We start from the raw sequence: 13757 nt of genomic DNA, 5'->3' as shown, positions 1-13757 counted from the left end.
ATATCGTGAACTTTGCTATGTCCCAGCCTGTGCATTTTCCTTTCTACCATCGCTGTTATTGGGCAGAAACCTCTAACAGAAGGGTAGAGGTAGTAACTTAAATAACTGCAGGAACTCTGACGAGTACTCAGCTGTAAAGTGTCTTAATAAGATTAATGATTATCAGTAACTCAGAATTTACATATGAACTATTTAAATAATCTCTATGCACTCACTGACCATATTTCTGACACAAGGCTTTTCATTTAAAAAAATCCTTCAAATCAATAATTTCCCAGACAATTTTGGTTAACAATATTACTGTTTCTTATTTCCTAAATCACAACAGAATTTCTAATCTAGCAGGAGAACAAGATATACTGTTTCCAGAGGAATAAATAAATTCATTACTTCACATTATTTCATTACTTACTCATTTTTAAAGACATTACAAATGGAAATGCACAACTACGTTACCCAGTCTAATTCTTTTCCTGTATACAACATTTTCCTTTTCTGCTTTAAGTTCTTACTATGAGGTCTACGTTAAGATGCTCCAGCTGAAAGGTTCTCTTTGCAGGTGACTGGCACAGCACAGTAATCTTGCTAACAGCTAAAAATAGTAAGCTAAACTTACTGCTGTAATTTCAACTTTTTTCTTATGCGTACTTATATCCATTCATACTCCTTAACCATGCTTAAAAATACTTCTCTTGCTTTTACCTTTTCTGTAGTTGCTTAGGTACTCCATATTAACTTTTCCTGTACATCAGTAATTTCAGCTCACTAAAACTGTCTTTGTTCTTCCTCCAGGTTAACAGTACTTCAAATAACTTTTTAATTGAGGAAGGAAACTCACGTCAGAAAAACACACATAAAACTATATATCCCACTCTGTGTTGAGATGTCATCCTGATTGCAACCAGAAACTGCGTTCACCTTCTTCTGTCATAATAAATTGCACATTGATGTCTAAATTAATTTCCACCATCATTTCTTCTCATATAACTCAGGATTTTTTTCTTTCTTCTGAACACCTGTGTTTTCAGATATTTAGATTATTCTTCCAATTTCTCATTTTATTTTGTTCTTTTCTGCTACTATTATTATTACTCAAGTTAGGAATGACTTTGCAGGATTTAGTTCTGTCTTTCTGCAGATGCAACAATGGTAGTTCACTGCTTCTGCAGAGCCCTGCATCACAAAGCAAGCTACTCTGTCCACGTGTTTACAGCTACTAGAACGCTTCATTTTCTCAGCAAATTTGAAGTTCTAACCGGTTATCAATATTTCTTAACTATTTGCTTGTCATACAAATTTGCTGTATTTGAAACTGAAAAGCAATTATATATTACACATTTTTTAAATCTCAACAAAGCAATTTTGCAGATGTACTTCAAGGTTATTTTATTCCTTTAAAGGTACTAGAATCACATACTTCCATGTAGACATTCCTCTGGGTTTTTTTCCACAAATCATTGTAAGACTATCAATACAACCTTAGTTTTTCCAAACATACCTTGTAATTGCGACCATGTTTATCCAATAATGAAATAATGGATTTGATGTGCTCCTCAGCTATAATATTTAAAGCTTCTGGGCTTTCAATCAAGATGCAGTGCAATACTTCCAAAATACCTGTATGAAGACCACAGAATTAACACTGTCATTAACCTGCGCAACTGAATACAATCTAAAAGCTCAGTAAATAACAGAGTATCTTAAGAGATGCTATCTTTTCTCTAGCCTAAAAAGAGAATGAAAATACTTTTAAAGAGTATTGATATGACTAAGTGAACCACATTAGACATAAATGCATTATGAAGCTGTTACTTTCCATTTTCTTTTGAAAAAACCAACAATTTCAAAGCCACTTGAGAAAAATGCAAGTTTAGCTCCTTCTTTTCAATGAGAGAGATAAAGGTTTTAGTAGGGAGCATTGTATAGTATTTTGATATTTTGTTGAACACCCCATAGTGAAAAAAACCCCTTCTTTCTCTCTCTCTGGTATTTGTACTTGTGCCCACAAATAACTCTGGTGTTATTTGATAGTGATGGGACAGTAGTCTTGATACTGTCTGACCCAATCCATTAATTCACCAAAGTCACATTCAACACTGATTGGATGTGGTACTGAACATACCCAATGCACAGAACCAAAAAAATGCCACAAAAATGTCGGTGTAAATGGAATACTTTGCTCAATTAAAAAAAAAATGCAGTGTGTTTGTTTTCTAACACACATTGTTTTCACTGAAAACTGCTCTATTTATAATGTAAAGACAGTTGTGTATGGTGTACTTATAGTTAATTTACATTGATAAAAGTGAGTCTCACCTGAGGAAGATTCTAATCTGTCCAATTTACTTATTAGCCAATCCAGGTTACTGGAAAACTGAGTACAATTGTTTCTGTTGCCACGAATGAGAGCAGCTGGAAAAACCCCACAAGGTATAATTTTATAATAATTATATATATTTTTAAATCACCAATGTTAATCATATATATTTTAAACAATTTTTATAACAACTTCACAAAATAATAAACAGACAAATCCTAAATATACATATGTTACAGTAATAAAGAATTAAGATTTTCATTAAACTGAATATCAGAAACTGACATAACTTCTGAAGACCATGTAGGTTTTTTAAGTTGACAGGGACCTACTGGATAAACAAGAATTTCAGCAAAAAGATGTTTTATTTATGTTTTATTTTATTGCTAAATTTAAATAGAAATTATCCGCCACCCTTGTTTGATGCAAATGTCAAGCACTGTCATGATCAAGAGGCTGAAACACTTCTATTTATTCCTACCAATGAGTGGGAAGGTCAATGCAGAAGTTTTAAGATCAAGTGCAGGCTGGGTGTACTGCTCTTTAGCTCTACTTTTTGATTAAAACATGTTATTGAATGGTTAGCTTTTCGTCTTCAGCAGCACAGAACACTATGTTATTCAACTGCACTTTGAAAGTTCAGCAGCATTCAAGTATTTCAAGCAATACTGTTTTTTTCTTCCAGAAGTTATTACTGATCATACAAAACCCCAAAAAAGTCTTTTGTATACAATTGTGAAAGATTTCTATTATGAAGCATTAATTAATATTTATTACGAAGCATTAACTTAATATTTATTAAATCAGAACAAGTGTGTTCAAGATGTACCTGCAGAAGAAAATCAAGACAAAATCTGAAAAGGCCTACATAGCACTAAAGAGGTTTTTTTTCCATCAAACTTTCTTTTGAGCTCCTAAGACTGTACTAAAATGCAGGCAATGGTATCTCATTACTTTCTAAAGCAATGAGATTTCACCAGAAGCACCTGCATGTCTGTGCTATGTGAATAACCCCATGCTTCAAAGCACTCCCCCTGGTTTCTTTTATTCTTGTCCTAACTCTCGACTTGCATATTTTACTATGGTTTGGGACTAACTTTGTAATGAAATTAGAATGTATTTAAACTCCATCAGAAGACAAGATTCTCCCATATGAGGAATTACAAAACTCAGGTATCAAATTAGTGATTTAAAGAAATACACATATACATACTTCTCCTAATCTATAATTTTGGCCCTTTGCTCTAGAGCATCTAGAGCTCTAGTTTGCTCTAGAAGGCATGGCACTGAAATTGAAAAAAAAACCCCAAAACCTCTTAATTTCTGTTTTATGTAATTATTTTTATTAACATTTACATCTAAGCTTCAAGTGACAAACATGGATTCAGTAGACCTACAAGTTCCGACTATTACTTTCAGGTTTCTCTTCAGCATCATATATAAAGACTGTTTTCCTTTTTCTAATTTTTAAAATAATTCACACCTATTTGCATGCCACAGGTACATTGACATTTAAATAATAATAAAAAAACCCAAAACCCAAAAAACACATTTGGCATGCTGCACCAATCTTTTTTCCTAGCTGAGCTTTATTTTTCTGCTATATCATTGCTCTATAAACTCTGTTCTCTGTAATAAATATCAGTAAGTATATGGAAGAAATTCTATAATTTATATGACAGAATGAATAACACACAAAGTATTCTTTGGTGGTGAAGCAGCAAGAAGAATATAAATAATACATATCCTAGGTTTTTACATTAGTAGATTACTGAAGAACTTACCTAACAATTTGTAAAGGAGATTCAAAATTTCTTTCCATGCTGTACCATGTTCTTCTCTTGCAATTCCTGCAAAATGAGCTGCGCTGTTGTAGTCATTTAAGCGATCAATACAATTCAAAACTAGTGCCAGCATTCCCTAAACACATATGACAGAGAGGAAAGCGAACTGTACATGAAAAAGCATTTGTTGTTGTCCTTTTAAAAGATTTTTTTTTTCCTGTACGCATTTAAAAGTTGCACCATCTTAGATAAAAAAACCCCCAAACTATTGTGCTTACAAGATTTCAATATGTATTTTTCTAGATCAGAATCATCCATTTTAGAGAATGATTCTATACTGTTCCTTGGTCAGCTAAGTATTATAAAAAGTAAGGAATAAACAAAGCTGACAATAAAGGCTTTAATAGTTTTTGTGAACAACTCTTTTTTACATAAAATCTTCCTTACATAGGAAAAAAATAACCACTTTTAAATTTATATACAAAGGATTTTTTGTTTATTAAAAAAGGTGGGAATTTTACTGTCCAATAAAATATCTGTAAAATAAACAAATTCAAATACTAGAATAGATTTTTAATTTCAGTTTGATTGGAGACTAAAACAGTATTGAAAACCTGCAAACAATCCAAACTTCTAAAAACATTGTAAAATATATTTCCTATTTACACAGAAGTGTAATTATTCCATTTTCAGAGACGAGCAATTCTACATTAATGTAATATATATATCCTTCTCTAAAACTAGCATTATTCCAGTTTCTAGAGATAAAATGTTCCTGTTTCACACCCTAGTGAACAGAAAAGACATCAGAAATAACATCTATCATTGATCCCAGTTTTATTTGGGGTATCCAGAATGTATAACTTCAGACTGAAAAAGAAATTTCTTGTCACAATCATCTCTTTTTAAAATGACATCTGTTTAAAGATGCTCAGAAGTATTAAGACCGAATTTTATGAGAGCACGCTTGTGGCCTGTGACAAGTGTGGAAGTGAAAAATACGTAACAGCAAGTTAACATGCAGCATTACAGTCTACTATGTATATTTATCAGCTACAGAACTTTACATTATAAATCATATGTATGCATCTAGATGATAATGTTTAGGTTCTTCTCAATGTTTGTGACATGATACACTTAAAATTAAAATAATGTAACAATTCTTCTCTCTCTACCTCTTCCTTGAATAGATTTTGTCTGTTTTTGAGTGACCGAAGCTTGCTTTGCTTATCTTCATGTCCCAGGTCTTCTTCGGGAAGCTGGAAGTAAATAATCAGGTCTTGCAGAGTCTGAGCCATCTCCTCAATAGGCAGGGCAGAGGGTGATAGTGTTCTGTTGTTTCCACTATGGAAAACAAGAAGACAGACTGGTGGCATTAGTCATCTTCCCACTGTAATTTACAGTATTATGTAGCAGCCTATTTTCTGTTGGTATCTAAATCAAGTCTTGCTATACATATGACATATGTATATGAGCAACAGCTAATCTGAATTGCAAATCATTCAAACATCAATTGTTTAGGTGTCCAGTGCTCAGAGCTTCCTGAAGTGGAATGACATTTCCCTTTCTGCACTGATGTAAAGAGAGAGAATGATTGAAAAAACTGAAAAAATGAGCAGAAGAAACAATATAAGTCAGCAAAAAGATGAAACAGATGAAAGATGTACTGAAGTCCTTTCTTACAGTAACTGATTTTGTTTAGATACTTTAAAACCTATTGATGATATAGGCATAATGTGCAGATGGACTAAAATAGTAGCAGTTATTGAGGCTGTACACCCCCAGTCTTCTAGAGGAAGAATACAAAAATAACAAGTAATCCTAACCATTAATTAGGTCTTCTGTATCAACTCTATGTAGAAAATAAGAAGGGTGGGATTTAAAAAACATAAAGCATTTCAAAGAATCTCAGTTGTCAGTAAAATATTGTCTCTTTCCTCTTCAAGCATTTCCTCAATCTTGGGTGACAACCCAATTTTTCAGAGTCTGACTCATTATTATAAATAGTATAAGCTTGGAGGAGCTGATTGCTGGCAGAGGTGGCTCTGTTTTTATATCCTCAGCACAAGAAATACAAAGGCGTAGCATAGTCCCTTGTGATACTGAAGAAGTAATGTTTTAAATGCAGTCTCATATGGTGGGTTCTGTGGAAGCAAATTCTTAATTATAAACTATTTTTTCTTTTTTTTTTTTCATCTATTAGGCAGTAATACAAGGATGACCACTTGATCATAATAATTAAAACTTCTGCCAAGCATTATGAAAAAATACTTTCTTCAGTACTACATACATTCTTACTGATTTCATTGTGTATTCTTATATGCTGATCTCAGCAATTATAAATGAATATGCATTGACACAGAATTGTATTTTACCCCAAAAATCTTCAGACAAAAACATATTGTATGGAAGAGCTATAGGAAAGGAAACAAGGAACTTTCACTGAATTGAAGATCTTTGTATTGCTGCTTGTTGAAGAGCTATTATCACGTAAGTTTAGTAATGCAAGATAAATGTCATGAACAATTTACTCTAAAAATTGAGGGAAGGGGAGCAAAAGTAACAAAAGAAATAACATAATAAAATTATGCTTCAAAATGCCCCATATTTTCAAACTAACATAGCTAAAGGTATTATTCAAAAAGTCAAACACAACCACTCATGTAAGACAGTTTTCATGATAACTCCCTTCACTGTCCGAATACTAAATCCCTCATCAGAACAATCAGTTTACAACTGTTTCCATGTAAAGTCTCAAACTTATTGGTAACTAAGGTCTGTCAAAATTAAGCTAAACCAAATGACAGAAAACATTCTGAACAGTTTTGCACAAATTAGCAAGCCAGATGATACAGAGCAGTAGAACAAACCTTTTTAAGCACAACATATACTTCAAGAGGACTGGAAAAATTCAAGCTGAAGCAAGTGCATTAATATGGTAAAAGCAAGTCAAATTTTGATTCGGAAAAATCTATTTCATAAATAATATTGTTTAAATAGAGGCTTGAATCCAGAACACCAAACTAGGGATGAAATGTGATAAATAGAGTAACTTTTCATGCTCATTTTTTCAATGGTTCATTAAGATTCAACATCTCCTAAGGATGCAAAGGCTCTTCAGTCAGCAACATACAAATTTAGACAAACTGCTTTAAATTATATTCATGTCCAACACATTTGTTTTGTTATTGGCCAAGGTTGTATTTTTCCATGAAAAGAAAGCTATTATGCTGCCACACGTGTGGCAATGATATTAGGCAACTACTTAACAAGTACAGCTCTTTATATATCCTTCTCAATAAACCAGGATTATGACAGAGCAAGTCTGGTATCATATTAAATTGTTTAAATTCCCTGACTTTCTAATATCCTTTGTAGTACTGACTCCATGCTTAGGGTACTCGTATATTGCATGTTTCATAATGCCCAGGTATCCAAGGGCTTTGGTGTTTTGATCTGTGGAAATAGCCATCACTATTTCCACATTAGTTTTTTAGTTCTATTATACAGTTAGGGGAATAGCCCAATCTCAGATAATTCTTACTGAGGTATTATTACTAACTGCATTGCCCTCTAGTACAGCAAAGATCTGGAAAATAAATACGATTCAGAAGGTAATTCTATTGATTCTATTCTAAAGTCTTAGAATCACAACTTGAATTATTCCTTAAAATCAGATATAGTCACTGTCTCTCTCTGAGATGCTGTTACTGACTTTGAATACCCATAAATCCATTCCAGTGCAAATAAATGAGTTGGTTTAAACAGGAAGTTTAGGAATGCTCACATAATAATTTAGCTGAGAGAGAGGTTAAGAAGTTGTTCCTTCCACCTTCTCAGCTGACAGTTATCCTTCTGCCGTAATTGTTGTTACTACATATAATCTGTTATACTGCATACAGATCACCAGAGAGAACTACCTCTCCTCTGATCTTTACATCTTCCAGATATGATCAGAGGGGTGACAGAGAAGTAGGAGGATCAACAGAATGGGTAATTAAAAAGGTACAGGTAAAATGTTTCAGCCCAGATTTTTAAGGCAATAAATTGGTATTCTCCTCCCAGACATGTAGAGATCTATTTTGTACTTCCTTCTATTGTTTATTTGCATGGACTTGGGGCTGCTATGGTTTCCCATCGTGGTTTTGATCTAAACAGTACTAGGCATCAATATCCCTTTCAATTAGTTTGACAAATTTGAATAGAGTTAGGTATAATATTGGGTCTACCAAGAAAAACAGAAAAATAAGAACCCTTTTATGAATATTGTGAAGTTCTAGCTACTGTAGAATACTTACTAATGGAGTTACGCTAAGATCATTTAGCATGTTTTCTACAACCTGGATTATGATCCAGTTTACTTCTGGCTTCAAGGTATTAGATTTCATGTAATCTTAAATAAGCTCTTTTATCTATTTAATGGCATTACTCATCAAAATTACAAATTTAAGTCAGTAAAAATCTATTGCTAATAGCTTCTAAATAAAAATACTTGAAAGCAGGAAATAAGGATTGTTAGAGAAATTCTTATCATTTCAGAATACTTTAAAAAACAAACAAACAAAAAATGATGGTATATAAGATGGTAACAAGTACCTTATAAACTGGCTGAATAAGCTTGTAGTATTGCGAATGATTCGAGCAGACTGGGATTCCTCATGCTGACATCTTTGTAAGGTTAGACCATCATCCATATGGCCTTCTTGGTGTAATATAACCTATTGAAAGTCAGTAATTATCACAATAATTACTTAAAATACCATTGTGCTTTTAAATATTTTGTAATTTCAATACTGCACTAAAACCAGTAATTGCATATATACTGAGCTACTACTTGTTAAAGACTTTATCTGAACACCTGTTTATTAATTAATTACAAATTTGCCAATCACATAAAAGTTATTCAGAGAAAACATTTTAATGCACCTTTATTCTCCTGCAATTCATTAAACATACATGCTTACCAAATATTTTCCAACTGAAACAAAATATGTCATTCTTTCTATGTTCTGGCTGTCAGGGAGAGAGGATCTTCACTATCTTAAGCATCATTTACTAAAGGATTCACACATGAAAAGACTACTGACAAGCAAATCAAGCTGGAGTGACAAACATCATAAAAATTACAATGCAGCTAAAGTAGCAACAACATTTATGAGTAAATTCTGATTCATTTAACTATTCTCTACCCATTATGTTGGATTCTTATCAGAACCAGATGTGAATATCATATGAACTTCAAACAACAACAGAGATCCTTTGGTGGGTTTTTAATTTTTCCCTTTAAATAAACACCCAATTTCACAAAAAGCCATCATAATTTTTAGGTATCACAAAAACCAGTCTTGATCATTTTGAGGCACTGAAATCCTACAGCACTTCTGTAAGAATGAAACATGAGTTATCCTGCTTCTTTGCCCAATATGTAACCTACTGAATTCTCCACTCAAAAATGTATTTATTTTTAGCTGTAAGGTAGTAAAAATTTGCTGCCCAACTTCCCAGTTAGCTGAGTAATTCTGAAGGCACTAAATAGCTTACAAAGAAACTAATAATGTTACAGAAGTGGTTACTGCCACAAATGGGAAGGTTATTTACCAACAGCTTTTTTTACATACTGTCATATAGGTATACCAAAGCATTGGAAAGTGATGTTTTTTCTATACTTGGCAGGATCCAAAGTACACATGTGCTCTGTTCCTTCCAACATGCTGAGGAAGTGCTTTTAAAAGAGGCAAACAATCACGCTACGAGTTCATCTGGACCCCAGAATCCATGGAAATGTGATGGAGAAGACATTTTTGAACAAGTATATTGATAATATTATCTTAAATGCGACTAGTTTACTATTTGTCATCTTTTCTCTTTCTTCAAGTAATTCTTTATATAGAGTCACACTGTGGGTAACTTTGTTAGCTGACATATCGCTGTTTCCATAAAGAAGGGTCCTGGGGTCTCTTAACTGAACAATAACTAAGGAACCATTCTTCCCATCACAAAACTAGTAAGAAAACATTTGACAATCAGATTACGTTTCCTCAGGTCATTGCATGTAGCTCCACATTTCGCAGCTACAGTAATGGTACAGGAATGAAAATATTTGATAGATAGGATACCAAAGCTTCCATGCTTTACAAAGTAATTGCGCCTTCACCATTGTGTAGTAGATACGCACTCTTCTCCCTAAATATACAGTAGATCAGGGAAGAGAGAAGTCTTTTAAAAGGACCTAATTTTCCCTATTTCTTTGACCCCCAAAAAACCCCAAACCCCACGCCAAAACCTCAACTAAATCATCCAGAAACACCACAACTGAAGGAAAGTTCTATTTAGATCTCCAGTAAGTAGATCACGGCCAGAAGCATCCAGCACCTCCTACTCCAATTCCTCAGATAAACCACTTCCCTGAGTATAAAGGGGCATTTTGCACTGCCTTGCTTGTTGCAGTACAGCAGGGCATTGATATTGACCAACACCCTGAGCAATGGTCTCCAGGATGTGAATTCAAAACACGTAGCATATATTTCTCTGTTCTCTGAGCTCTAGCATTCTGGAGCTCTGCAGGAGTTCATAGCTTGCACAGAAGCAAACTCTCAAACTGAGAAAACAAGCATCCATCACTCACACTGGACAGTGGGGGAATGTGGAACAGAATATCAATGTAAACATCATCACTACCTGGCAAAGTCTTGAACCCTTGGTTACCAAGATCTCAGAGAGAGATACAACAGATCAAAATTCCAGCAGAAAACGTGCAACAGAAGCCTCATCAATGATGCTAGAATTTCTTACATATTCGTGTTTTGCAAACACAGCATGATAACTAGATACATGAAACTACATGAAAGCAAAACAATAGAAATTTTTTCTTGGCATTTTGAGTATTTTATAACAAAACTAATCCCATAGTTGTTTTCTCCCCTCTATAGATTTGCAGCAGCTGGCAGTGCATAATAGCTAGCTTATGTGAAAAAAACCACCCTTTGCGTCTCGTACAAGTAAGGTATTTCTCAATCCTCCTAGGGCTACTGAGGCATGTTACAAAAACTGCAGGTCAGCTTGAGAAGGATTACAGTGACTGAAAGTGAAAATCTCCTGACAAAATGATGGTCGAGTATGCATACAAAGCTATGACTTCACTTTTACTGTGGAAAAATAAATCTGATATGAAATTTAGAAGGGATGTATACATGTAAACTACCTTACAAAATTATAGTCCAGTACTGTATTTTGCAAAGGATGAAAAACTGCTTCTTGCCTCCACAAGAATATCAGTTACAGGAAGCAAGAAGGTCTGGATTTTCTTCTGTTTGAAGGCACTTAACAGGAAAGAATTCGCCAGGTAAGAGGCAACAAAAGATTTTGAGTCTTCGAACGTGAATGAAACAGTTTCAAAGAATAAAAGTGATAGCAATTATGGAGGTTCTATTAGTACCTTGCTGCTGAGCAGAAAACTGGGGGGAAAAAAATACTAAACTTCACAGGAAGCTATTGCAAAATTATTCACTGAATACAGAGGAAGAATCTATATGTTGTCTTTTCAGGAAATAAAATTGGACCCTCTGAGGAAACAGAATCCCATAGCTAATACTGGCTTGGGAAAGGAAGAGGCCATCATCACGTGATTAAATCTCTTACCAAGAAAATACTGAATGACTGGCATACAAAGAAGAATTTCTCTCATCAGCCAGGTTGCTGAGAAGTAGTGAAGGGGTTGGGTACACACTGCCCATTTATGACAATGTGTGCTGCATAAATAAATAAGATTGTGCCAAGGGTGTCCTGAAGACCTCATTTTTTGTATTACAGTGCTTGTGTATGGATATTCTTCTGTGAATGTACATACATACAAGTAATTAAAGAAGAATCCCAAATTCTGTTCAGTCATGAACCCTTTTTGTGTGTGTTCTAGCAATAGGTTCATGTTGTAAAAATCTATGAATACAGAATCAAAGAATCATTTGGTAATGATGCAGTTATGCAAAGCTAGTACTAAACCCCTTAATTCTGAATGAAATATAAACATAATTTGAAGAGATAACAGGTCATATGCCACTAATGAAGAATATACTCATACCTTTTGATCATAAGGCTGAGAGAAAGAAAGACCTTGTCGATGCCACATCACAATTACATCTAATATTTTGGCAGGAAATTGTTTGTTAATATCCCTCAAGAAGCCTAACAAATGGCCCCAGAAACTCCTTATGTAACAAATTCAATTGCCATTTCATACAATATACTCAATTAAACAAAAATCCAAAACACCAGTGAATGTAAGATGACTTACAAGTTTACGCCCTTAAACAGTTAAAGATAGATTTTCAAAAAAGTGATTTGACCACCCAAATCAGGAATTTCCACATTTCACCGAAGTGTCAAAAATAAAAACTGAGCCCAAATTAATAATTTCTTCGGCCAAGAAAAATAGCTAAATACATTTCTTAGTGGCAAAGTTTTTCTTCAGTTACATAGTTATGTTAATATCCACTATTGTTTTCATTTTTAGAATGAAACATTCACGTCATTTTCAATAAACGAGCACAAAAAAGTTAAACCCACAATTGCCACATTGGAAGAATGGCAAAAACCAGGACAGACCCAAACTGTTATGCAACTAACATTCATTTTACAAGTAATTACAAAAAAAATTCAAACATTACCTTTCTTTTCAAGGGACCTAAACGTGCTGATTTAGCATCTTGTGCTTTGTAAGTCAACCATAAGGCACTGGCCACATGTTGGACAAAACAGATTGAATCACCGTACTTTATTTCTGGGACTCCCATTCCATCAATGTCACGTTTAAGACTAGAATCCTGCTTTTCTTTTAGCTCCTAAGAAGATAAAATAAAAGCTGGCATTTAATCTCTATACTAGAACTGGATAAACCATTGAATTCTACACTGAAACACATTCCAACACTGAACAAGGTTTATGCTATTTCTGTTGTTAAGATGCAACTAAATTTCATTTCACATTATTTCTGTTTCTATCCAATTAATTAGTCAGAGTCCAATTAAAAATAATTTTACATCTGAAGCATCATTTTCATTGAAGCAAGAAAAAATCAGGTAAGATCTATTATCATGTAAAGAAATATATATTAAAAAAAAAAATCTTTAAATATTTAACCTAACCTAATCGATAACTGAGTTACTGATGTAATTAAAGTTTCAGTTTAGTTGAGTCTGTAGAACTCTACATTACTAAAATTTTCAAATTTTATCTTAAATATGAAAAAGAAAAATGAGCAGAAACATATTTTGAAATTTAGTTAAAATATTTTTATGCTAAAGAATTTTTTGCTTATAAATACTAGATGCGGATAAAAACTTCACTTGGAATAATGCCTCTGTATTGCAACAACCAGCAAAGAAGAAAATATTAATTTAAAAATAATTACAATTTGGCTTTTACATTTCTTTTAGTTTTGCATTTCTTTATTTTTTTACATTTATTTTATTTTTCCATTTATCCTCTTTATAAGAGGAACTGGATTCTTTCAAATCTCTTTTAAAGACATTGTTCAATGTTTGGCTGGAATACCCAGTGCAATTTTTAAGCCCCACCTACTTCTTAATCCCATTAGTCTTCATTCACAACCAGAGGATTTTAAATCTCCAGCACAACAGCAAGTAGCTTTTTCTTTAAAA

At 33.4% G+C, this 13757-nt stretch overlaps 1 protein-coding gene across 13 annotated transcripts in view; it reads right to left on the bottom strand.

Annotated features, from left to right (window-relative positions):
* The window catches only part of RYR3 (ryanodine receptor 3), a 245015-nt gene that overhangs the window by 148242 nt on the left and 83016 nt on the right, over positions 1-13757 (bottom strand). For 12 of the 13 annotated variants that reach the window (XM_069784114.1, XM_069784119.1, XM_069784115.1 and 9 more), the window contains 6 exons: positions 12765-12938; positions 8698-8819; positions 5277-5445; positions 4102-4237; positions 2317-2412; positions 1499-1617 (listed from right to left, as the gene is read on the bottom strand). In XM_069784114.1, the coding sequence (XP_069640215.1) occupies positions 1499-1617; positions 2317-2412; positions 4102-4237; positions 5277-5445; positions 8698-8819; positions 12765-12938 (816 nt within the window). Of the gene's footprint in view, positions 1-872; positions 906-1498; positions 1618-2316; positions 2413-4101; positions 4238-5276; positions 5446-8697; positions 8820-12764; positions 12939-13757 lie in introns of those variants that run through there. The other variant, XM_069784125.1, reaches the window with a different exon arrangement.

Source organism: Haliaeetus albicilla, chromosome 5 (assembly GCF_947461875.1).
Source record: "Haliaeetus albicilla chromosome 5, bHalAlb1.1, whole genome shotgun sequence".
Classification (NCBI taxonomy): Eukaryota; Metazoa; Chordata; class Aves; order Accipitriformes; family Accipitridae; genus Haliaeetus; species Haliaeetus albicilla.
This window is presented reverse-complemented; position numbering and strand designations above follow the sequence as displayed.